Source organism: Capra hircus, chromosome 9 (genome assembly GCF_001704415.2).
Source record: "Capra hircus breed San Clemente chromosome 9, ASM170441v1, whole genome shotgun sequence".
NCBI classification, from domain to species: Eukaryota; Metazoa; Chordata; class Mammalia; order Artiodactyla; family Bovidae; genus Capra; species Capra hircus.
In genome coordinates this window covers 322,726-348,542 of record NC_030816.1, presented here as the reverse complement: position 1 = coordinate 348,542, position 25,817 = coordinate 322,726, and the positions used below count along the sequence as shown (strand labels likewise).

The window sequence follows — 25,817 nt, the reverse complement described above, 5'->3', positions numbered from 1 at the left end:
GTATACATTCCCTTGCCTAACCAATCAGAAAAAAACCAACAATGACTCTTAGACACAACTGAAGCTATCATTGAAAGTCCCTTCCAAGCTTCACAGAGGTAGGATAGCATTCATTTCTTTAAATCTGCATCAAAATATTTAATTAACTCAAGCCTAAGTAGGGGCTTCCCTGGTGGCTCAGTGGTAAAGAAGTGCTTGCCTCAGATCAAAGTCCTCCCCATGGCCCCACCTTGTAGTCCCAATAAAAGACAGAGTCTTCCTTACCAGTTCACTCGTGCTATTCTCCAAGAAAACAGATGTGTGGAGCCCACCTCTGTTGGCTGTCAGCTTGGCTGCATGAGAGACAGTAGTGAGACAATCCATCAGTAGACTACTGAGATTTTTTTTTTCCCAAATAAACACAAATTAATGAAAAAGATAATGCAAGTTTTAACAGATTAAATACCTTTTCTCCAGTTCTCTCAAAATACTTTAGGAATTTTTCTTTGTAAAACTCTATGAAGAGCCAATTCTTCACTCCTTTACACAATTTTGTTACTTTATAGACACATCTTGTATGTTAAAACTGTGACCTAGTTTGATTGCTTTCCTTTATATGTAATGATGCTACCACATAGCATTATTAACTCTATGTCTTGTTGGTTTTTATTTTAGTTGAAGGGGTTAATCAATCATGAAAACTCTGAGTTTCGGTTTTGCCTTAGCTGTTATTGTTTGAATTTTTGTTCTTTGGTGCTTGTTTGTTTAAACAAAAAGAGGTCTAATGATAGAGACTGGAATCATTTCATCAATTGATGTAACCAGTTCTGATGAATTTTTTTTAATAGAAAGGATTAAATTTAAGATTATGGTTTACTAGCACTATAGCTAGTAATTTGTAAGATTGTGATTTTTATTCCTGAGATACTCAATTAGAAAGATAATCTCAACATAACTGCATTTTTCTTTTTACTTAAATTACTGGTACAGAAAACAAGTATAAATGTGTCCTATTTAAAAAAATAGCTAAATTTGTAAGTCTACTTCTTTCATGAATACTGGGAATTGCTGATTTTTTTAATTGATTTTTAATTGGAGGATAATTGCTTTACAATGCCGTATTGACTTCTGCCATAGAACATATCAGCCGTAAGCATACATATACCACCCCCACATCACCCCTCTAGGTCGTCACAGAGCTCTGAGCTGAGCTCCCTGTGTTAAAAAGCAAGTTCCCACCAGCTGTTTACTTTACATATGGTAATAAATGTCTCAATGTACAAATTCAGAAAGTTTAACAAATTGGAAGCAAGATAAATAATGAATCCACACTTAGATGCATAATAGTGAACCAAAAGAGAACAGAGTCAAAAACAAGTTACTAAAAGCAACTAGAAGGAAAAGACAGATTAACTAAAAAGGGATTTCATTTAGTCAGACAACAGACTAATTAATGACCAGAAAATAAAGGAAAAATGTGGTCAATTTCCTAAGAGGAAATATTCATCAATTTTTGACTTGTAAAACATCAAACTATAATTCAACAGTAAAGAAGAAAGAGGTTAAAAAAATACCTAAAAAATGAAAATTCAGCTATACCTCTACAAAAGGGTTAATCATAGCCCTTTTTTAAAAAAGTAGCAAACTCACGCATCATCTTAAATGTAACTGAATTTATATAAACTTTAATATAAATTTATATAAGGAACAATAAGGTGCTATTGTGTTCATTGGTAGGTTATAGGGATACCTAGAGCCAGACATCCTGGAATGTGAAGTCAGATGGACCTTAGGAAGCATCACTATGAACAAAGCTAATGGAGGTGATAGAATTCCAGTTGAGCTCTTTCAAATCCTGAAAGATGATGCTGTGAAAGTGCTGCACTCAATATGCCAGCAAATTTGGAAAACTCAGCAGTGGCCACAGGACTGGAAAAGGTCAGTTTTCATTCCAATCCCAAAGAAAGATAATGCCAAAGAATGCTCAAACTACCGCACAATTGCACTCATCTCACATGCTAGTAAACTAATGCTTAAAATTCTCCAAGCCAGGCTACTGCAAGATGTGAACTGTGAACCTCCAGATGTTCAAGCTGGTTTTAGAAAAGGCAGAGGAACCAGAGGTCAAATTGCCGATATCCATTGGATCATGGAAAAAGCAAGAGAGTTCCAGAAAAACATCTATTTCTGCTTTATTGACTATGCCAAAGCCTTTGGCTGTGTGGATCACAATAAACTGTGGAAAATTCTGAAAGAGATGGGAATACCAGACCACCTGACCTGCCTCTTGAGAAACCTGTATGCAGGTCAGGAAGCAACAGTTAGAACTGGACATGGAACAACAGACTGGTTCCAAATAGGAAAAGGAGTACGTCAAGACTGTATATTGTCACCTTGCTTATTTAACTTATATGCAGAGTACATCATGAGAAACATGGGACTGGAAGAAACCCAAGCTGGAATCAAGATTGCCGAGAGAAATATCAATAACCTCAGATATGCAGATGATACATACCACCCTTATAGCACAAAGTGAAGAAGAACTAAAGAGCCTCTTGATGAAAGTGAAAGAAGAGAGTGAAAAAGTTGGCTCAGCATTCAGAAAACGAAGATCATGGCATCCAGTCCCATCGCTTCATGGCAAATAGATAGGGAAACAGTGCAAACAGTGTCAGAGTTTATTTTTCTGGGCTCCAAAATCACTGCAGATGGTGACTGCAGCCATGATTAAAAGACACTTACTTCTTGGAAGGAAAGTTATGACCAATCTAGACAGCATATTAAAAAGAAGAGACATTACTTTGCCAACAATGTCCATCTAGTCAAGGTTATGGTTTTTCCAGTAGTCATGTATGGATGTGAGAGTTGGACAGCAAAGGAAGCTGAGCACAGTAGAATTGATGCTTTGGAACTGTGGTGTTGGAGAAGACTCTTGAGAGCCCCTTGGACTGCAAGGAGGTCCAACCAGTCCATCCTAAAGGAGATCAGTCCTGGATGTTCATTGGAGGGACCGATGCTGAAGCTGAAACTCCAATACTTTGGCCACCTGATGCGGAGAGCTGACTCATTTGAAAAGACCCTGATGCTGGGAAAGGTTGAGGGCAAGAGGAGAAGGTGACGACAGAGGATGAGATGGTTGGATGGCATCACCGACTCGATGGACATGGGTTTGGGTGGACTCTGGGAGTTGGTGATGGACAGGGAGGCCTGGTGTGCTGTGGTTCATGGGGTCACGAAGAGGCGGACATGACTGAGCGACTGAACCAAACTGACCACTTTTTAATATCCAGATCCCATTTTCTCAGATTATTTTTCCTGTTATAAAGTAACAATTAGTTTCTAATCCAGTATATCCCTCATTAGTCAGAAAATATGAATGTATATGTGCAGAGAATTCTGACCAAAAAGGATTGTCAGGAAGAGCTGACTCAACAGCACTGTGGTTTCACACACTAGTTAAAAACACAAATTTGAACCTTAATCTTCTAATCTGCCTGAGTCATTCAATTTTAAGTTGCTTTACATGCACTTTCAGCTTATTTCTGAAGGTCATTCTGATTCTTGTGGTACTTATGTGATTTTCCCAGCTGATTCACTATCTGCTTCACTGATAATTCACATTTGCAAAAATTGACTTATTTTAAATTCCCTAAAGTCAAAGAGATAAAACCACAACATACCTTCTAAATTTTTCAATGTATTTAAATGACTCTGTGGGAGAGGGAGAGGGTGGGATGATTTGGAAGAATGGCATTGAAACATGTATAATATCATATATGAAACAAATCGCCAGTCCGGGTTCAATGCAGGATACTGGATGCTTGGGGCTGGTGCACTGAGATGACCCAGAGGGATAGTACGGGGAGGGAGGAGGGAGGGGGGTTCAGAATGGGCAACACGTGTATACCTGTGGCGGATGCATGTTGATATATGGCAAAACCAATACAATATTGTAAAGTAATTAACCTCCAATTAAAATAAATAAATTTATATTTAAAAAAAATAAAAAGAAGTAAATAAATGTTACATATCAGTCTTTTCCAGGATTTTTCCAGAGGCAAAATTACTTACGTCTTTTTTTCAAGTGACTACTTTTTCAGCATCCATATAGCAAATAAAAGAAAGGAAACTGACAAAGAAAATTTCATATAATTTATAGTCAACAACTAACTTCACATATTATACACCTATCACTGAAATGACTTCCAAGAGTAAGCAGAATTGTACTCAAAAGTTTTGAGATGCAAAGATAATGAAGGAGGTGTTGAAAATCAAGAAAATTATGAAGAAGCACCACCATCCTAGGGGCTCTGAATTCTAGAAAAGGCAATAAATCTAAATTGCCATAGTGCCTCTCACTGATCTTGGACAATTTACTTCATTCAACTGTCATGCATTAGTTCCCCTCTTTTAAATGGTTATAATAACCACGCATCTGTGGGTATATTATAATAATTACCCAATTGTTATGTTAGATTGTAAAGCACTAAGAAAATTTAAACCCTGCTATAAAAATACTTGAGTGATGCTGTCAGGTAGACATGACAAAAAACTATTCACATTTACCTACCTTACTTTGTTTACATTTTGATCATTGTCTGAGAACATCTGTCAGTAAAGCTGCATGAAGGAAACAGGATATGGGAAAGACTGTTCATTTTTGAAATTCCTTTCTAAAAATATGATCTATTGTCCTCTGGAATACATTAATCATATACCACTGGTTCTCTAGAAAATATACATTTTAAAAAGTCCTCTAATTCATAATTGTTAGAGAAATATTTGTACTTCCCTTGCACAGTAATTAAGAAATATTTTCTTCTAGGTACATTTTATTTATAAACTCCTTAGAGGCAAAAATCATGTTTATTCATCCATACACTTTCATAGCAACCAGGTCAGGCCCTTGGCATAATATGAGGTTCCATAAATATTTCTTAAGTTGTTCTGTCTGCTTAGAGCTGGAATGGAAGATAACTAAGTCAAGGTTCCTATCTTCAAGGAATGACTCACACAGTATAAACAGCCTTAGTTATAGCACAATGTGTTAATATAAATGTATGAATAATATACACGAGAGCATGAGAAAGGGAGAGGTGGCCAAGAGATCTTGAAAGAAATGTGACATTTTAGTCCACAAATAAGAACTCACTATGCACAAAAGAAGTAGACAAAGAAAACATGATGCGTAGTCCAATGTGTACAGCACCCAGCGGGTGCAGAAGTGGTGGAAGGCGGAAGGAAAATGCGGCCCATCAGTAACAGTCTTGTGTTCTTCACCAAGTATTTAGATTTTATCTTCTAAACAATAGTCTCCAAAGTGGGGGGCACTCACTGCAGAGCATATGCAAACTGATTCAGGGAAAAATCAAAACATCTATCTCTATTTATATTTTCTCATCTCCTTTTTAATTTTGAGTGTTCATTGAATATATATATATATATATATATTCATGTGTAATTTACAAAGAAAAATACACAAATTGGGTCCATATTCAGAATTTTTATTGATGTAGTACACAATCAAAAGATGTGAAGACCCAGGCAATAAGTTATCATTACAGGGTTTTTTAAAGGAGTAGTAGTATCAGACCTGTATTATGCAGAGAGAGCATTAAGGTACATGCAGATGATACTTTAACAGGGAAAAGGAGAAATATTTTTTTCAGCTTTAGCTGTAGAAATAATTGACATATATGAAGCTTAAGGTGTACAGTGTGATGATTTAACACATGTATATATTATAAAATTATTTCACAAGGTTAGTTAACATCTCCATCCCCTCACATAATTGCCTCTGTGTGTATGTATTGATAACATTTAAGATTTATTATCTTAACTTTCAAGTATACAGTACAGTACTGTTAGTTATAGTCACAATGACATACATTAGATCCTTTGAACTTATTTATCTTGTAACTGGGAATTTGTACCTTTCGACTGACATCTCTCCATTTTCCTCACCCCACCGCCAGCCCTTGGCAACCACCAATCTTCTCTCTGTTTCCAAGTTCAGCTTTTAAATTTCCAATAAAAAGTGAAAAAATACAGTATTTGTCTTTCTCTGTCTGACTTGTCTCACCTAGCATGTCCTCAAGGTCCATCTATGTTCTCACAAAAGGCAAAATTTCCTTTTCTACTTATCTGAATACTATGCCATTGTATTTCCTATATCCATTCATTTGTTGATGGACACTTAGGTTGTTTCCTTATCTTGGCTTTTGTGAATAATCCTGCAGTAAACATGGGAGCGCAAACTTTTCTTTAAGACCCTGACTTCCTTAAGATATATATATATATCCAGAAGTGGAATTGCTGGATCATATGGTAGTTCTAGTTCTAACTTTTTGAGATACCTCCACACTGTTTTCCATAGTGGATGCAGCAATTTACACTCACATCAACAGCTTCGCCAACATCTGTTATCTTTTGTCTTTTTCACAACAGACTTTCTAACAGGTATGAAGTGATATCTCATGATTTTGATTTGCATTTCCCTGTAATTAGTGATGTGGAGCATCTTTTCAGTATCTATATATGTCTTCTGTGCAAAAAAGTCAATTCAAATCCTTTCAGTTCAGTTCAGTCGCTCAGTCGTGTCCGACTCTTTGCGACCCCATGAATCGCAGCACGCCAGGCCTCCCTGTCCATCACCAACTCCCAGTGTTCACTCAGACTCACATCCATCGAGTCAGTGATGCCATCCAGCCGTCTCATCCTCTGTCGTCCCCTTCTCCTCCTGCCCCCAATCCCTCCCAGCATCAGAGTCTTTTCCAATGAGTCAACTCTTCGCATGAGGTGGCCAAAGTACTGGAGTTTCAGCTTTAGCATCATTCCTTCCAAAGAAATCCCAGGGCTGAACTCCTTTAGAATGGACTGGCTGGATCTCCTTGCAGTCCAAGGGACTCTCAAGACTCTTCTCCAACACCATAGTTCAAAAGCATCAATTCTTCGGTGCTCAGCTTCCTTCACAGTTCAACTCTCACCTCCATACATGACCACAGGAAAAACCATAGCCTTGACTAGACGGACCTTTGTTGACAAAGTACTATCTCTGCTTTTCAATATGCTACCTACGTTGGTCATAACTTTTTTTCCAAGGAGTAAGCATCTTTTAATTTCATGGCTGCAGTCACCATCTGCAGTGATTCTGGAGCCCAGAAAAATAAAGTCAGCCACTGTGTCCACTGTTTCCCCATCTATTTCCCATGAAGTGATGGGACCGGATGCCATGATCTTCGTTTCCTGCATGTTGAGCTTTAAGCCGACTTTTTCCACTCTCCACTTTCACTTTCATCAAGAGACTTTTTAGTTCCTCTTCATTTCTGCCATAAGGGTGGCGTCATCTGCATATCTGAGGTTATTGATATTTCTCCCGGCAATCTTGATTCCAGCTTGTGCTTCATCCAGTCTAGCGTTTCTCATGATGTACTCTGCATATAAGTTAAATAAGCAAGGTGACGATATACAGCCTTGACATACTCCTTTTCCTATTTGGAACCAGTCTGTTGTTCCATGTCCAGTTCTAACTGCTGCTTCCTGACCTGCATACAGGTTTCTCAAGAGGCAGGTCAGATGGCCTGGTATTCCCATCTCTTTCAGAATTTTCCACAGTTTATTGTGATCCACACAGTCAAAGGCTTTGGCATAGTCAATAAGCAGAAATAGATGTTTTTCTGGAACTCTCTTGCTTTTTCCATGATCCAGCGAATGTTGGCAATTTGATCTCTGGTTCCTCTGCCTTTTCTAAAACCAGCTTGAACATCTGGAAGTTCACAGTTCACGTACTGCTGAAGAAGTTCACGTACATCCTGGCTTGGAGAATTTTGAGCATTACTTTACTAACGTGTGAGATGAGTGCAATTGTGCAGTAGTTTGAGCATTCTTTGGCATTGCCTTTCTTTGGGATTGGAATGAAAACTGACCTTTTCCAGTCCTCTGGCCACTGCTGAGTTTTCCAAATTTGCTGGCATATTGAGTGCAGCACTTTCACAGCATCATCTTTCAGGATTTGAAAGAGCTCAACTGGAATTCCATCACCTCCGCTAGCTTTGTTCGTAGTGATGCTTTCTAAGGCCCACTTGATTTCACGTTCCAGGATGTCTGGCTCAAGGTGAGTGATCATACCATCCTGATTATCTTGGTTGTGAAGATCTTTTTTGTACCGTTCTTCTGTGTATTCTTGCCACCTCTTCTTAATATCTTCTGCTTCTGTTAGGTCCATACCATTTCTGTCCTTTACCCATTTTTTAATCAGACTGTTTGGTTTCATGCTATTGAGTTGTATGAGTTCTTTTGCTTATTATGGATATTAACCCTTTATCAAATAGGTTGTTTGCAAATGCTTTCTTCCACTCTTTTTATTTTGCTGACTGTATCTTGTGCTGTGCAGAAGCTTTTTATTTTAATGTAGCTCCACCTGTTTATTTTTTATGTTGTTGCTTATATTTTGGGTGTCATATCCAAAATATAATTGCCAAGGCCAATGTGAAAGAGCTTTTTTCCTATGTTCTCTTCTAAGGGGTTTTACAGTTTCAGGACTCATATTTAAGTCTTTAATGCATTTTGAGTTAATTTTTGTAAATGATGTAAGATAGGGTCCAATTTCACTCTTCTGCATATAGTTATCCAGTTTTTACAACACCAGTTTTGAAATGGCTATCCTTGACCCATTGAGTATTACTGACACCCCTGTCAAATATTAGTTGACCTTATAAGTGGGGTTTATTTCTGGGCTCTCAATTCTGTTCCATAGGTCTATGTCTTCATTTTTATGCCAGTACCATACTGCTTTGAGTACTATAGCTTTGTAATAAAGTTTGAATTCAATAATTGTGATGCCAGAAAAGAAGTATTATAAGGAAAATCAGTATTCTTAGAGTAGAGAGAAACCTTATACTCAATAGAAATTCTCCTACAAACCCTATCTTTTTAAAATATTTTAACACTCCTCCTTGAATAATTACATTAGGTCATTGTTTGAAGTCAGGCTGATTGGTACTACCTAAAGTTTTAGTGTCTCTCCTTTGCAAAAATCTATTATCTGGGCAAGCATTTGGCCTAACACTCTATATAAGTTACAAAGATAATTTGAGAAAAAAAAATGATCAGTGGAACTGAACTTTACAGAATTCTATGAGGATAAGATCTCCAAAATGGTGGAATATACAATAATGTGATACAATTTAAAGAAAATAGTTGCAAAATCCTAGAGATTCAAAACCATAAAATGACAAAGAATTATGAAATTAACCCAAAGAAATAAACTCTCAGATGATTAATTGTCAAGTGTAGCAAAATAATAATAATTAATTAAGACACTGAATAAAGTATCTCAATAACCATTATAGCTTGATAATCATCATTTATGATTATAATTAATTATTTTAGAGGAAAATTTGGGATAAAGGATGATGTTATAGGGTGATATTGTTCATCCAAAAATTCCTTTACCAGTTTTACTATTTCTAAATTTAGTGGTTCCAATCTCTGTCTCTCCATTGAGTTTTTTACACCCTATATACACATATCTACTTGAAATTTCACCTTGGTAGTTTCACCAAGGCCAACATGGCAAAGCACTGTGAAATATGATAAACACAGTGAAAGAAAGAGAGTTACAAACTTCTCAGCTCACAAAGATAAATGAGACGTGATGCCAGTTCCTAGGACACCAAGAGTTACAGAAAGGAACTAAAATAGCTGCATAGTCAGCTACTATCCATATAATTCTGGACAGAAAGTGATTTGTATTTTGAAAGAGGTATAATAAAAATCAAATTGGAGTTTCTGTGCAGTTAGTGCGAATGTAAATTGATGCCGTATGGAGGTTCCTTAAAAAACTAAAAATAGAGCTACCATATGACCCAGTAATCCCATTCCTGGGAATATATCTGGGGAAAGCCATAATTTTAAAAGATACATGCACCCCAATATTCATAGCAGCACTATTAACAATAGTCAAGACACGCTACTGCTACTGCTAAGTTGCTTCAGTCATGTCCAACTCCCATAGATGACAGCCCACCAGGCTCCCCTGTCCCTGGGATTCTCCAGGCAAGAACACTGGAGTGGGTTGCCATTTCCTTTTCCAATGAATGAAAGTGAAAAGAGAAAGTGAAGTCACTTAGTCGTGTCCGAATCTTAGCAACCCCATGGACTGCAGACCACCAGGCTCTTCCGTCCATGGGATATTCCAGGCAAGAGTACTGGAGTGGGGTGCCATTGCCTTCTCCGAGTCAAGACATGGAAGCAATCGAAATGTCCATTGGCATTGGAATATTACTCAGCCATTAAAAAGAATGAAATAGTGCCATTTGCAGCAATGCGGGTGGACCTAGAGATTGTTATACTGAATGAAGTAGGTCAGGGAAGGAGAAATATTGTATGACATCCCTTATATGTGTGTGCATGCTCAGTTGCTTCAGTCATGTCTGATTCTTGGTGACTCTATGGACTGTAGCTCACCAGGCTCCTCTGTCATGGAACTCTCCAGGCAAGAATACTGGAGTGGGTTGCCATGGCCTCCTCCAGGGGATCTTCCCACTCCAGGGATCAAATCTGCATCTCCTTTGTCTTCTGCATTGCAGGGGAATCTTTACCCACTGAGCCACCTAGGAATCCCATATATGTAAAATCTAAAAAGAAACAATACAAATGAACTTATTTATAAAACAGACTTACAGACTTAGAGAACAAACTTAATAGTTGCCAGGGAGGGAGGATGGGAGGAAGAGATAGTTAGGGAGTTTGGGATGGACATGTACACAGTGCTGTATTAAAAATGGATAACCAACAAAGATCTACTGCATATAGCACATGGAACTCTGCTCAGTGGTATGTGGGAACCTGGATGGAAGAGAAGTTTGGAAGGGAATGGATACCTGTATATGTATGGCTGAGCCCCTTTGCCTTTTACCTGAAACTATCACATTGTTAATCATCTGTACCCCAATACAAAACAAAAAGTTAAAAAAAAAAAGATGTGGTACATATATACAAAGGAACATTACTCAGCTACAAAAAAAGAATGAAATATAGCCATTTTCAACAACATGGATAGATCTAGAGAAAATCATACTAAGTGAAGTAAGTTAGAAAGAGAAAAACAAATGTTATATGATATCACTTATATGTGGAATCTAAAATATGACACCAAGGAACTTATTTATAAAATAGAAACAGACTACCAGACATAGAAAAAAAAAAAAAACTTATGGTTACCAAAGGGGAAAGGGAATGGGAGAGGGATAAACTGAGAGTTTGGGACTAGCAGATACAAGCTAATATACATAAAATAGGTAAGCAATAAGGTCTTACTGTATAGCACAGGTAACTATACTCAGTATCCTGTAATAAGCCATAATGGAAAAGAACATAAAAAAGAATATATATATATATGTATATATGTGTGTGTGTGTGTGTGCGTGTGTGTGTGTGTTATAACTGAGTCACTTTGCTGTACACCAGAAAATAACATGATACTGTAAATAAACTACATTTCAAAATATATAAATAAGGGAGTTCCTAAGATGGGTAAGTTCATTTTCCAAAACAAATTTAACAATAAAAATGACAATAGCTACCATATATTGAAACTTACTACCCATCATATAGTGCTTCCCTGGTGGCAGTAAAGAATCCACCGGCCAGTGCAGGAGCCACAGGAGACACAGGTTCAATCTCTGAGTGGGGAAGATGTTCTGGAGAAGGAAATGGCAACCACTCCAGTATTCTTGCCTGGGAAATCCCATGGACAGGGAGCCTAGTGGGCTACAACCCGTGAGGTAGCAGAAGAATTGGACATGACTTAGTGACTAAACAACAACCATCCTATACCATGACTTGCATGCATTATTTATTTCTCATAATGACAAAATAAGTTAACAATAATAGTTGTTTCTATTATTATCTCCATTTTATAGAGGAAGAAAACAGCTAGTCTTTTGAACTAGGCATTGATCAGAAGACATTCTTTTTCCATGCAAAGACAGAATTTGGGGGAAAAGTAAGCCCTCACATGGTCTACAACTGTGCTGTCCAAAATGGCAGCCCAAGCCACATGTGGTTATCAAACATTTGAAATGTGACCAGTCTTAATAAAGATGGCCTGTAAGTGTAATATACACACCACATTTTGAAGATTTAGAACCAAAAAAAAAGGATGTAACATATAACATTAAGTGGTTTCTGTTTTTGATGTGGATCATTTTTAAAGTCTTTATTGAATTTGTTACAATGTTGTTTCTGTATTATGTTTGGTCCAGAGTCATGTGGGGAGTCATGTGCCATCTTAGCTTCCTAACCAGGAAGTTAAGAAACCCCCAGCCCCTGCATTAAAAGGCAAAATCTTAACCACTGAACTACCAGGGAAGTCCCTCATTAAGTGTTTTATATTGATTAGATATTGAATTTGCAAAAATTTTGATAGATTTGATTAAATAATGTATATTATAAAAAATTTCATCTTTTTTTACTTTTTTGTTTCCTAAGTTTTTAATGTAGCTACCAGAAAATGTTAAATTACATATATGTCTTGCATAATATTTCTATTGAACAGCACTGGTTTAGAGTGCTGGTAAAGGAAGGAATTACCAATCAAAAAACCAGTAAATAACCTCAACAACAATCTTTTATGGCAGTGAGCAGGAATTGAATACCAGATACAAAGAAGTAAAAGGTGTTACCTTATACTTTAAAAATATATATATTCTCTTGGGAAGATTATAAAAGGAAACCAAAAAAAAGTACCTCCTCTGGGCCTGGAATCAGTGACAACAGCAAGACGTACACCCAGCACCCATCTTGGTTTCTAATATCACTGCCCTTGGAGAAATGTCAGGAGCGGAGACTATTCAGGATCAGCTGCAATAGCCTGTAATACCAGAAACTAAGGTAGTGCTCAAAAAACATACAGCAGGGACATATAAAAGGGGTACAGGAGCCAACTGAGAGGAGCACTCAGTTTCCAAAGCTGGAACAATCTGAGCAATGAAATGAATGACAAAGCGCTGGATTATAACCCACAAGGATAAAAAGCCATGAGTCCACATTAATATAAATAAATGACTGAATAAACAAATATATGGGGGTGGAGGAGGGATAGATTGGGAGTCTGGGATTGACATGTACACGCTGTTATATTTAAAACAGATAACCATGGGAGTTACCTGGCGGTCCAGTGATTAGTTAGGATTCCTCGCTTTCACTGCCTTGGCCCAAGTTCAATTCCTGGTTGGGAAACTAAGATTCTACGAGCAGTGCAGCACAGCTTTAAAAAAAAAAAATGAACAAGGGCCTACCATCTAGCACAGGGAACTCTCAGTACACTAGAATAACCTAAACGGTGAAAGAATTTGAAAAAGAATGATGCATGTACATGTATAACTGAATCACTCTGCTGCACACGTGAAACTAACCCAACATTGTCAATCAACAATACTCCAATGTAAAGTAAAAAATTTTAATAAATAAATGAGTGATTTTAAATATATGATTTTAAATATATGTATACATAAAATAAACAAACGGGGGAGAATAGACACATTTCCCGTACAAAAGAATTCTGTCCTTCAAAGAGACGAAGCATAAAGTACCTACCCCTCAAGTTCAGGCTGCACATACTGAGAGAAAGGATGGAATGGGAGGGGGGAAAAGAGGAATCTGACACAAGGAAAAACCTGACAAACACCACCTCAAGCATGTGATGAAGTGTAATACGACCATTAAGTGATAACCATTAATGATAAGCTATGCTGACAGCACATTCTCTTGAAATTATGTGATGACGATGGCACTTTACCTCTGTGGTCTTTCTTCAGAACCCTTAACTCCAGTTTAATTACAATAAAAGCATCCAACAAACCCAAATTGAGAGCCTTTCTACAAATTCTACAAGTACTCAACAAAACTTTCAAGGTTTGCAAAAACAAGGAAAGTCTGAGAAACTGTCAGTCTACAGGAGTCCCATGAGATACAATGATTAAATATAATGTGGCATTCTGGAAGGAATCCTAGGACAGAAGAATATTAGGTAAAAGCGAAATAAATCTGAATATAAAGTATGAACTCCCATTAACAACAACCTATCAATGGCTAATTAGTTGTTATCAATGTATCATACCAACTTAAGATATCAGCTATATGTCAAACAAGACAAATGGTATGCAAAACTCTCTGGATTATCTCCACAACTTTTCTTTAAACTTAAAACTTCTAAAATAAAAAGGGTAGGGTTTTGTGTTTTTTTTAAAAGGATCTCTTGTGGTTTGAAAACTTTTAAGTTTTTGTTGGAATCTTTCTGGTTCAAGTCCTTTATAACCTTGCAATTCAAAGTGTAGCCACCTGTGAACTTCCTAACACTACAGAATTCTGACAGGCCAGAATCAGCCTCAGAGAGTTTAAAATCTACGTAATTTCAGAAAGTAGGTCTGATTCGTCCTAGTTTTAACGTGATAACCTTCCTAGCCTTTCCCCATGCAGAGGTTAAGAATTCCTTTAGTAACTACCACCCTCCCCTCTGGACAAAGGTGACCCCTCTCATTTTTCTCACGTGGACCTCACCAAGCGCCTGACCTGACTGACTCAACTGTTGACTTGTGAGTTTCTTCCCCGCTACAAGGTCATCTGCTATACCTTTATATCTCATTAATCTCCAGTTACCAGGATTACTGCCGGTGGTCACACACTCCAAGGCAAGATAGTGCATTTCCCTAGCGCTTCTCCCTTAGAGTCAGCAAATGCCAGGAAAACCTGTTCGAATTAGATCTGGGGAGACCTAAGTCAGATGATTGCATAGGGTGAACTATAGGAAACTGCTGATAACTGGGTATTTTGACTGCAAAGTAGGCAATTACATAGGAATCAATGTATCTATTGCCTGTTTTCCACCTTCAAAGCTATCCTAGGGACAATATGCTGTCATGGGCAGAAAGAACTGGGGTTGCTAATATCCATGGCAATTTTCCCTTGTGGCTCAGCTGGTAAAGAATCCGCCTGCAATGAGGGAGACCTGGGTTCGAGCCCTGGGTTGGGAAGACCCCCTGGAGAAGGAAAAGGCTACCTACTCCAGTATTCTTGCCTGGAGAATTCCACGGACTGGATAGTCGAAAAGGTCGCAAAGAGTCGGACACGACTGAGCGGCTTTCACTTTCATGGCAAATTACTATAACGGAACTTCACATACACGCCATCCTCTCCAAGTTCTCTCCTTAATGATGCACAATTTAAGCCCCTGTCTTCCGCCTCAAGGTTCCCAGTCCCCGCTGTTCTCTGAGCTTTACCAGGGAGCGCAAGGGAGGGTAACACTAGTCTTTAGAACACCAGCGACCCAGCGGGCCTACAGCTGGCGGGCCCGACAACTCGGCGTCGGCCGCACCTCAGCAAGCCTGACCCCTAGAACCAGGCCGTCCCCGCCCCACCGGCCGCCAAAGGCCCGACCTCAAGATGGCGGCGGGGGCGGAGCCTGCGCGGCCGCCCTGGGGCGGAGCCTGTGACTGACGTGGCCGGGGTGGGGTCAGACTGGGGGCGGTGCCAGCGGCCCAGCTCAGCCTGGCCGCCTCGGCCCGGGGGCGGGGGGCTTCGGCGGTCCCGCTGGAGCTCTCTTTTCCGCGGAGCAGGTTTGCGCCGTAGCTCCCTGAAGGCATCATGAAGTCCCCGGTTTCGGACTTAGCCCCGAGCGACGGCGAGGAGGGCTCGGACCGCACACCGCTCCTGCAGCGCGCCCCGCGGGCGGAAACCGGTGAGTGGCGGCGCGATCCAGGGGGTTTTCGGGCGGGTGGCCGTCCCAAGGTGGAGGGTGTCCAGAGCCGCTCAAGCCCTCGGGGGCTGAGATCGGGGAGCCCGGTGAGGGCCCCCCCCTCAAGCCTCCGATTTCTCGGATGCCCAGAAGCCCGCTGCCGGGCCCGGGAGGCGAGCGGCGCCGGGAGGCCGGGGCTGGGCGGAGGTTCCAGCAGGACCTCGGCAGGTGCAGCCCCGGGGGTCTCCGCAGGTGCAGCCGGCGGGCTCGGGCTCGGACCTGCTGGGCGCCGCGGGCTCAGGGCGCCGGGCGATCTTCCGTAGTATTGATCTGGGGACCCTGTGGAAGAACGAACTAGGGGAGAGAACCTTGAAATGAATGGGCAGAGGGCGAAGCGGAGGACCCCGAGGAAAAAAGCGCCCTGGGGAAACCTGCAGTTGAAGGCTGGAGGGCGGGACGGAGACGCGGACTCTTCCTCCTTGTCAGTGCCACCTTGCCACAGCTGCTGGTCCTCCAGCATGTGATCTGGTAGCTAGCTCCTTGGGCGTGGAGACAAAAAAAAAAAAAAAAAAAAAAGGACTGGGGTTAACTTTGTTGCGTATGCGGAGGGAAATTATTGGATAACTCAGCGAATATCTTGAAATTGTGCAGTAAAAGTTACTGCATACATTTTTCCCCCGTATAGTTAGTTGTCTACAGTGAAGTCATAGCAGTCTAATAAATTAGGAAACGGGTAGGCTATCCACAGATAGGCTTAAGATAGGCTATTCATAGAGCGCGCTAAGGTAATTTATCGAAAGCCTTGCAGCAAATAGAAAGGATGTATAATACTTCACAATGCATCTTCCCTGAATTTGGGAAAATTAAAATATTTTGCTATCATGCTTCTTTAAAAGAAATAAAAACTAAAGAATAAATCATTTTGCATGCATTCTGTAGTTTCAAAGATGTATGCTTGAGAAACAGAGCTGAATTAGAAATTTAACTTTTCTTGACCAAGAGCAGTATAACCTTTTAAGTTTGTTTTCAACATTACCAGATGGTGGCAGTAGAGGTAGCAATATTATAGCTCCATCGGGCAACTAGGTGCTTATTTTTGTGGACGCTCAGGGTAAGCACTGTACCATACAGGCGTTTTATCTGGAAGTTGGACTTAGTTCCATAAACTGATCTTTTTTCATGACATATGAATTAGATTTCTATAATCCTCTTCTCTGAAATAATCTAGTGTGGAAATACAGAAATAAATGCCATAAAGATATTCCCTAGAAACTACTATGTTCTATTGCAATTGGGAAATAAATATATATATAATCAAATTTTAGCTCAGATGTTAAACAGAGTAGTTGTCAGGAAATGCAGATTAAAACTGCAGTGAGCCATTACATGCTTACTGAAATAGCTAAAGTTAAACTGGCCAAAGATACCAAATACTGGCAAACATATGGAATAACTAGAACTCATATTTTGCTGGTAAGAGTATAAAATGGTACAAGTACTTTGGAAAACTGGCAGTCTGTTGATATTTTAAAGTTAAACATGCATGACCATAGTACCAAACAATGTTTATAGCAGCTTTAATTCATAATATACATAGTTAAAAACTGGAAACAACCTATCCATCAGTCCATCAACAAATGACTAGGTAAACAAATTGGGGTATAGTCACACATACTCAGTGATAAAAAGTACCTGCTGACACTCCTGATATGGCTAAATCCCAGGCACAAAGGAAACTACCATGTTAATGTATCTTTTGGTCAGTATGAGGTTCTAAACAAGCAAAACTAATCTGTGATAACAGGAAGCAGATCATTGATTGCATGGAAGCTACAGGCAGGAAGGAGTTGCCTGCAGAGACACTAGGGTACTTTTTGGGGTGATGGAAAAATTCTGCATCTTGACTAGGGATCAAAGATGTATACATCTGTCAAAATTCACCAAATTGTACACTTGAAATGAGAGCATTTTATTGTGTGTAAAATATACCTCAATAAACTAGATTAAAAAAGAAAATTTTCATTCCTTTTGGGAAATGGAATGAGATGGAAATGAAATTTGAAAACAATCCCTCCTTGATTCATGGGTTGAGTGTTCTTGTATAGATCTTAGCCCTGTTCCTCATGCCTTGAGGTGGCTGTCTTTATTATAACCATTTCCCCTCTTATTTTTACTCTATACATTACCTACAAGAGAGGAAAAGAAGATAAAAATAGTACAACACATTGTTATTTTTTGCTACTTAAAATATAAGGGTTTTAGAGAAAAGTTACAGGGTGTTGCATTAGTCAACAATATTTTAAATTACGCTTTGTGCCTGGCGTGCTATGACAAGGACAAGAGAGGAGCGATGGGAAAGACAAAGATGGGCGTAACAGCTTTATAAGAGGCCCCAGCGGTTACCTCATCTTCTCGCTCAGTAGTGCCCCGGTCCTGGCTTCTGTACATCTAATAGAAGAAACAAGATGACTATTAGTTATGTTTTTATTTAAATTATGTTCTGTATGTTTGCTTTGCACATTTCAGACATTGTAGGTGTTTAAAAAAAAAACAAACTTTTCATCCAGAATTAGCTTTTTAGTGGTGCCTGAAGGAGTAAATCTTCAGCTGACCTTAAAATCTCTCTTTCTGTATGTTTATATATGTCTTGGGCTTCCCTGGTAGCTCAGTGGGTAAAGAATCCGCCTGCCATGCAGGAGACCCCAGTTCAATTCCTGGGTCAGGAAGATCCCTTGGAGAAGGGATAGGTAGCCTATCCACTCCAGTATTCTTGGACTTCTCTGGTAGCTCAGTTGGTAAAGGCTCTGCCTGCAATGCAGGAGACCCTGGTTCGATTTCTGGGTCAGGAAGATGCCCTAGAAGAGGGATAGGCTACCCACTCCAGTATTCTTGGGCTTCCCTGGTGTCTCAGATGGTAAAGAATCCACCCACAATGCGGGAGACCTGGGTTGGATCCCTGGGTTGAGAAGATTCACTGGAGGAGGACATGGCAACCCACTCCAGTATTCTTGCCTGGAAAAACCCTGTGGACAGAGGAGCTTGGCGGACTACAGTCCATGGGGTCACAAAGAGTCCAACGTGACTGAGCATTTATGTTTCGCTTACCATTTATGTTTGTTTTGGACCAAGCCTATATGAAATTAGCAGTGTCTTCTGTACGCCTATGTGTATAGTTTTGCTTACCAGAAGAGATAACAAAAGCTGATAAAATGTTAGTTATAATGTTATACATCAGTTAAAACACCTTAGAGACTAAACTACCATCTGGTGGGCATCATTTTATATACAAACAACCAAGAGCCAAAGAGATTAAGTTCCCAAAGATTGCTATAGCCGTGTTAAAGTCTAACCAGAGTTCTAGATTTTAGTCCCATCCTCCTTCCTTGTCACAACACTGCCACCTTTGCGTTACATTTGAGAAATTCCTATTTGCAAAATGCTTAATCATTTTTGTTGACTTCACAAATTTGAAAGTTCACCACTCATTCCATCATGGATAAGAGGTCATGGTCTTGTTTTATAGGTCGTGCTTCTTTATTAAGAGAGCTAAAATTAAGGTATATTTCTATAGTGTTAAGAACCTCTCAGGTTGACAGAATATGACAGAATTCTCCGTGACCTGACTGGTTTGCCTTTCAGGCATTTGTTTTTACATAGCCAGCTAGATTTCAGAGATGCACGCCAAAGTGATGGCAGACATTGTGTTGCTGTAGATGGCATTATTTCATTCTTTTCTCTGGCTGAGTAATATTTCATTGTATATGTGTATCACATCTTATGTATCCATTCCTCTGTTGATGAATATTTAGGTTGCCTGAATGTCCTGGACATTGTATACAGTGTTGCAATGAACACTGAGGGTACATGTATCTTTTTGAATTATGATTTTCCCCAGATAATATGCCCAGGAGTAGGAATATTGGTAGCTCTTAGTTTTTTAAGGAATCTCCATATTGTTCTCCATAGTGACTGTATCAATTTGCATTCCCACCAACAGTCTAGGAGGGTTCCATTTTTTCCACACCCTCTCCAGCATTTATGGTTTGCAGACTTTTGGATGATGGCTATTCTGGCTGGTATGAGGTGATACCTCATTGTAGTTTTGATTTGTATTTTGCTAATAATTAGTGATGTTACACATCTTCTCATGTGCTTTCTAGTCATCTGTATTTCTTCAGAGAAATGTCTGTTTAGGTCTTCTGCCCATTTTTTATTTGTTTTTTGTTTTTCTGAGCTGCATGAGCTGTTCATGTATTTTAAAGGAGATTAATCCCTTGTTATGACCAACCTAGATAGCATATTAAAAAGCAGAGACATTACTTTGCCAACAAAGGTCCATCTAGTCAAGGCTATGGTTTTTCCAGTGATCACGTATGGATGTGAGAGTTGGACTGTGAAAAAGGCTGAGTGCTAAAGAATTGATGCTTTTGAACTGTGGTGTTGGAGAAGACTCTTGAGAGTCCCTTGGACTGCAAGGAGATCCAACCAGTCCATTCTAAAGGAGATCAGCCCTGGGTATTCTTTGGAAGGAATGATGCTAAAGCTGAAACTCCAGTACTTTGGCCACCTCACGCGAAGAGTTGACTCATTGGAAAAGACTCTGATGCTGGGAGGGATTGGTGGCAGGAGGAGAAGGGGACGACAGAGGATGAGATGGCTGGATGGCATCACCGACTAGATAGACTTGAGTCTGAGTGAACTCTGGGAGTTGGTGATGGACAGGGAGGCCTGGCGTGCTGCGATTCATGGGGTCGCAGAGTCGGACATGACTGAGCAACTGAACTGAATTGCACTGAATTCCTTGTTGGTTGCTTCATTTCCACATCTCTTCTCCCATTTTGAGGTTTGTCTTTTCATTTTGGTTATGATTTCCTTTGCCATGCAAAAGGAAAGTTAAAGTTTAATTAGCCCCGTTTGTTTATTTTTGGTTTTTATTTCCATTTACTCTAGGAAGTGTACCAAAAAAGATCTTGCTGAAATTTATGTCAAAGTATGTTCGGTGCATGTTTTCCTCTAAGAGTTGTATAGTGTCTAGTCTTACATTTAAGCCTTGAGTCCATTTTGAATTTATTTTTGTGTGTGGTGTTCAGGAGTGTAATAATTTCATTCTTCTACATGTAGTTGTCCAGTTTTCCCAGCACCACTTATTGAAGAGACTGTCTTTCTCCATTGTGGATTCTTGCTTCCTTTTTCACAGAGTAGGTGACCGTAGGTGCCTGGGTTTATCTCTACTTTCTATCCTGCTCCATTGGTCTATATTTCTGTTTTTCTGCCAGTATTCTGTCTTGAATACTGTAGCTTTGTATTCTAAAGTCAGGGAACCTGATTCCGCTAATCTAGAGACTGTCACACTGAGTGAAGTAAGTCAGGTAGAGAAAGACAAATATCATATTATATCGCTTATATGTGGAATCTAAAAAAGGGGGATACAAAGGAACTTATCTACAAAACAGAAATAGAGATACAGATGTAGAAAACAAATTTACAGTTACCAAGACGTAATGAGGGAGGCATAAATTGGACGACTGAGATTGACATATACACACCACTGTATATAAAATAGGTAACTGTAAGGACCTGCTGAATAGCACAAGGAACTCTACTCAATATTCTGTAATGACCTATATGGGGAAAGAATCTAAAAAAGAGTGGATATATGTATATGTATAACAGATTCACTTTGCTATACACTTGAAAATAATACAACTTGTAAATCAGATCAACTATTAATATATCCCCCAAATGTTTTTAAGTGGTGGGGGGAAGGAAGGCTCAATGCTGATAAACCACAGGAATGTATAGATTTTTCTGCTTAATCTAGATAGGAGGGAGGAAGAGAATTAGGCACACATAAAATTTCCATTCCTCACACTTCTCACCAGTTGAAGGTTTATTTTTGTATGAATGAAATGTGTCTTGTATTTGATTAAATGGACTTTCAGAATACTGTTTGCGCCGAAAATATGTTCATTCATGTTAGGAAAAGTCAGTTTTAGATCTCCTTCGACATTTCTTTGTGTTTAAAAGCAGAACGTGGATCTGGAGGCAGGGTGCCTAATTGCCAATGCTAGTTTCACTACCTAACCTAACCTCTCTGTGCCTGTAAATCAGAGAAAAATAATATACCTAACTCATAGGGCTATTGTGAGGATTAAATAAGCTAATAGAAAGTGCTTGGAATAGAGTTTAGCATACAGTAAACGTTAATTACTATTATTATCATCAATTAAAATTGTTTGGATTTTGCATTCCTCAGAGCAGCTGGCACCAAAAAAACAAGAGCCCCATTCTTCATGTAACACTCTATTGGAACTTGATTTTCTAGCTTAAAATGGCACATCCTCTGCTTTATTTCATTTTGTTATCGTTTTGTTTTGGTTTTTGCCTCTATATTCTTTTGGGACAAGAGGCAGATGGTTACATTCAAGGTTCAGTTATATAAGCTTTGTATAGTACACATAAATAGAACTTGTGTGTAATTACAGTCTTAAATGTAAGGTAGGCAGTGCTCGTAGATAGCAGCCATATTGCAGGATGAAGGGAAGTGGCCTTGGGTCATGTTGTGATAATCAGTGTTAACATGTTAAAGTAACTGAGTCCATTTTAGCGGTTTTTTATTTTTCTCTTACAGAGTATAGAGTTAAACAAGGCCTACATTTAACGTTGTGTGTTGGTCACTCAGTTGTGTCCGACTCTTTGAGACCCCATGGGCTGCAGCCCGCCAGGCTCCTCTGTCCATGAAATTCTCCAGGCAGATACATTTAATATTGTTGCATATATTTTAAAAATTAATATATTCAATGCCTAACAGTAAAAAAATTAACTGAGTCCATTTTAACGGAATTTGTTTTCATGTAAATGGATATTAATTTGGGAACTAGAAATAAATAAGGATTTATCAGGAGTGGGTTACCCATAAGACAGGCTGTGTGTGTGTGTGTGTGTGTGTGTGTGTGTGTGTGTGTGTTAGTTGCTCAGTCATGTCCAACTGTCTTGGCAAGCCCAACCCATGGACTTGCCAGGCTTCTCTGACCATGGAATTCTTCCGGCGAGAACACTGGAGTAGGTTGCCATTCCCTTTTCCAGGGGATCTTCCTGACCCAGAGACTGAACCTGGTTCTCCTGCATCATAGGCAGATTCTTTAGCATCTGAGCCACCAGGGAAGCCCAAGACAGGCTAAGATTAGTTAAATATTTACCCCTTTTAAAAGCAAAACTTACTTTAGCCATTTAGATAAGAACTCTTTTTTAATGCAGTTCCCTGGCCAAGGGGCTCACCCATCCAAGCCCCCTCCTCTAGAGAAAGTCATCGTCTTTGCGTAGGTCAGTGCCCTTGACCATGAATTTTCCACCTCAGTCTCAGCCCCTCACCAGCACTCAGTACGTCCCTGCTCCTCAGCCAGGCCCGCTCGTCCCCAGTGTCAAACCCTCCCACCGCGAATGGAGGCCGGGGATTCTCAGGTTTTTACGAGCCTGCACGCACCTCAGGCACCTCCTTACTCCAACAGAAGCCTGACCTCCTGGGCGCTCTACTCCCCCTCCTCACTGCTGTTGTCTTACAGCAATTGGTGGGGTCACTTCATACTCCACTGATGCTCCCAGACAATCACCCCTCCACTCTCAGGGCCGTTTGGCTAGACCACTTTCCCCAACATGGTCTCCTCCTCTGCCCACTGCCCAGCCCTTTGCTTCATCACAGGCTTTACCACCCGACACACATCCATCTTCTCCGTTCTAATTCCCCACTGTTATCTCGAGTGACTTCTCACACGTATCGCCTCAAGTTCTCAGGCTCAAACGTGTCTGACGACTTCCTTCCCTCCTTAGTCACCCCTTGGACTTCGCCAGCTCCCATAACTGCCTTAACCACAACTAGAATTCCTCCCTTCCTGCCTGTGTAACTGCTCCACTTTGACCTCTCTCTCATTCCATCTGAACTTTCCACCCACTGACTCCTCATTTATTTTTATGGAAGATTTCACACAGGTCCAGAAGTAGAGAGAAGGTGTGTCTGTTTTATCTATTGTCAAGATAGGTACCAACTTCATAGGTAGAACTGTGAACTTCCGTTAAGAAACACCCTTTGGGACTTCCCTTGCGGGCCAGTAAGACCCTGCTTGCCAAGGCAGGGGGCATGGGTTAGATTCCTGCTCCAGGAAGATTCCACATGCCTCGGGGCAACTAGGCCAGTGCAGCGCAACTACTGAGCCTGTTCTCTAGAGCCCGTGCCCCACAACAAAAGGAGCTACCTCAGTGAGAAGCCGATGCACCACGTGAAGGATAGTCCCCACTCCCCACAACTAGAGAAAGCCTACGTGCCGCAGTAAAAGACCCAGAACAGCCAAAAATAAATGAGCCAATAATCGTTTAAAAGATACACCTCTCGACTTTTTCATGCTTGCTCAGTCGTGCCCGACTCTTTGTGACCCCATGGACTGTAGCCCGCCAGGCTCTTCTATCCATGGAATTTTCCAGGCAAGAATACTGGAGTGAGTTACCATTTCCTCCTCCAGGGGATCTTCCCAACCCGGGGATCAAACCTGCGTCTGCTGTGTCTCCTGAATTGGCAGGTGAGTTCTTTACCAGCCAAGCCACTGGGGAAGCCACACTCTCTACTTTTAAGCCCCCTAAATATTTGTATGCCAACTCTTGCAGACACTGCTCTAGGCGCTGAAGGTGGGCAGCGGTGAACAACACAGCCGAAAAGCTCCTGCTTTCACTGAGCATTAGCCTTCTCCATTTTACTTGCTTCTTGAGTCAGAATCATATTCCAGCACTTTATGTTCTTGCTTGTACTCTAAACTCCTTTGCCCTCTTGCTTTGTCACTGCATCCACCTCAGTGTGAGCTATCTGCTTACAGGCAAGTTGTGCTTCAAGGTGAAACACAAGGGCAGATTGCTCACCCCAGTTTTCGGTGGATATTCATTCACTCAGCAGTTCTATCTGTTTCACCGAGAACTTCACACCCCGACTCTCTTCAATAGCTTCTTTTTTCAACTCTTAATTTCTCAAAAATGAGAAATAACCTGGATCCCTAACATACATGCATGCTCAGTTGCTTCAGTCATGTCCAACTCTTTGCCACCCTATGGACTGTAGCTTTCCAGGCTCCTCTGTCCATGGGATTCTCTAGGCAAGAATACTGGAGTGGGTTGCTATGCCCTCCTCCAGGGAATCTTCTTGACCCAGGGATTGAACCCACATCTCCTGTGTCTCCTGCACTTCACGCTAATTCTTTACCCACTGAGCCACCTGGGAAGCCCTAATTACCTCAATTCCTAATATCCAGAGAAAGCATTATAATAATAACATTTCACAGTAATTGAAGCATATTATGTGTGTTGTAAATATTTTATATGTGCCACCTCAGTTAATCCTTACAACCATAATCTAAAATGCTTAGACTGATACTGAGCACATTGAGCTCAATAATTATTGCCTATTGTTTTTGTCATTAAATTGAGAAACCAGTGTTCCACTCAGTTACTGCAGCATCATAGTCCAGCCCCATCAGGTCATCTGCTGTTTCCTGCTCCTTTTTAAAAAATTAATTTAGTTTTAATTTTATTTTTTTTAATTGGAGGATGATTGTTTTACAATGTTGTATTGGTTTCTGCCATTACAACAACGCGAATCAGTCATATATATATATATATATATATATATATATATATATATATATATATATATATATGTATCCCCTCCCTCTGGAGCCTCCCTCCCCCTTCCTGTCCCACTTCTCCAGGTCATTACAGAATGCCATGCTGGGCTTCCTCTGCTATATAGCAGTTTCCCACTAGCTATCTGTCTTCTGCACGGTAGTGTATATCCGTCAATGCTATTTTCTCAAGTCGTTGTATTCATCCTGCCCTCTCCTTCCCCTGTCGTGTCCATAAGTTCATTCTCTACATCAGTGTCTCCGTTTCTTCCCTTTTAATAGGGTCATCAGTACTATTTTTCTAGATTCCATATGTATGAGTTAAAATATGATATAGTTTCTTCCTCTTTCTGACCTTGTTGTTCAGTCGCTAAATCATGTGTGACTCTTTGTGACTCCGTGGACTACAGCACACCAGGCTCCTCTGTCCTTCACTATCTGCC

The 25,817-nt window shown here is 40.1% G+C and overlaps 1 protein-coding gene across 2 annotated transcripts in view; it reads left to right on the top strand.

Annotated features, from left to right (window-relative positions):
* SLC17A5 (solute carrier family 17 member 5) overlaps window positions 15,499–25,817 on the top strand; it is an 86,094-nt gene continuing 75,775 nt past the window's right edge. Inside the window, exons 1-2 of one of the 2 annotated variants that reach the window (XM_018052864.1) lie at window positions 15,499–15,718; window positions 24,229–24,285. In XM_018052864.1, the coding sequence (XP_017908353.1) occupies window positions 15,625–15,718; window positions 24,229–24,285 (151 nt within the window). In that variant the 5' untranslated portion in view covers window positions 15,499–15,624. The remainder of the gene's footprint in view (window positions 15,719–24,228; window positions 24,286–25,817) is intronic. The other variant, XM_018052865.1, reaches the window with a different exon arrangement.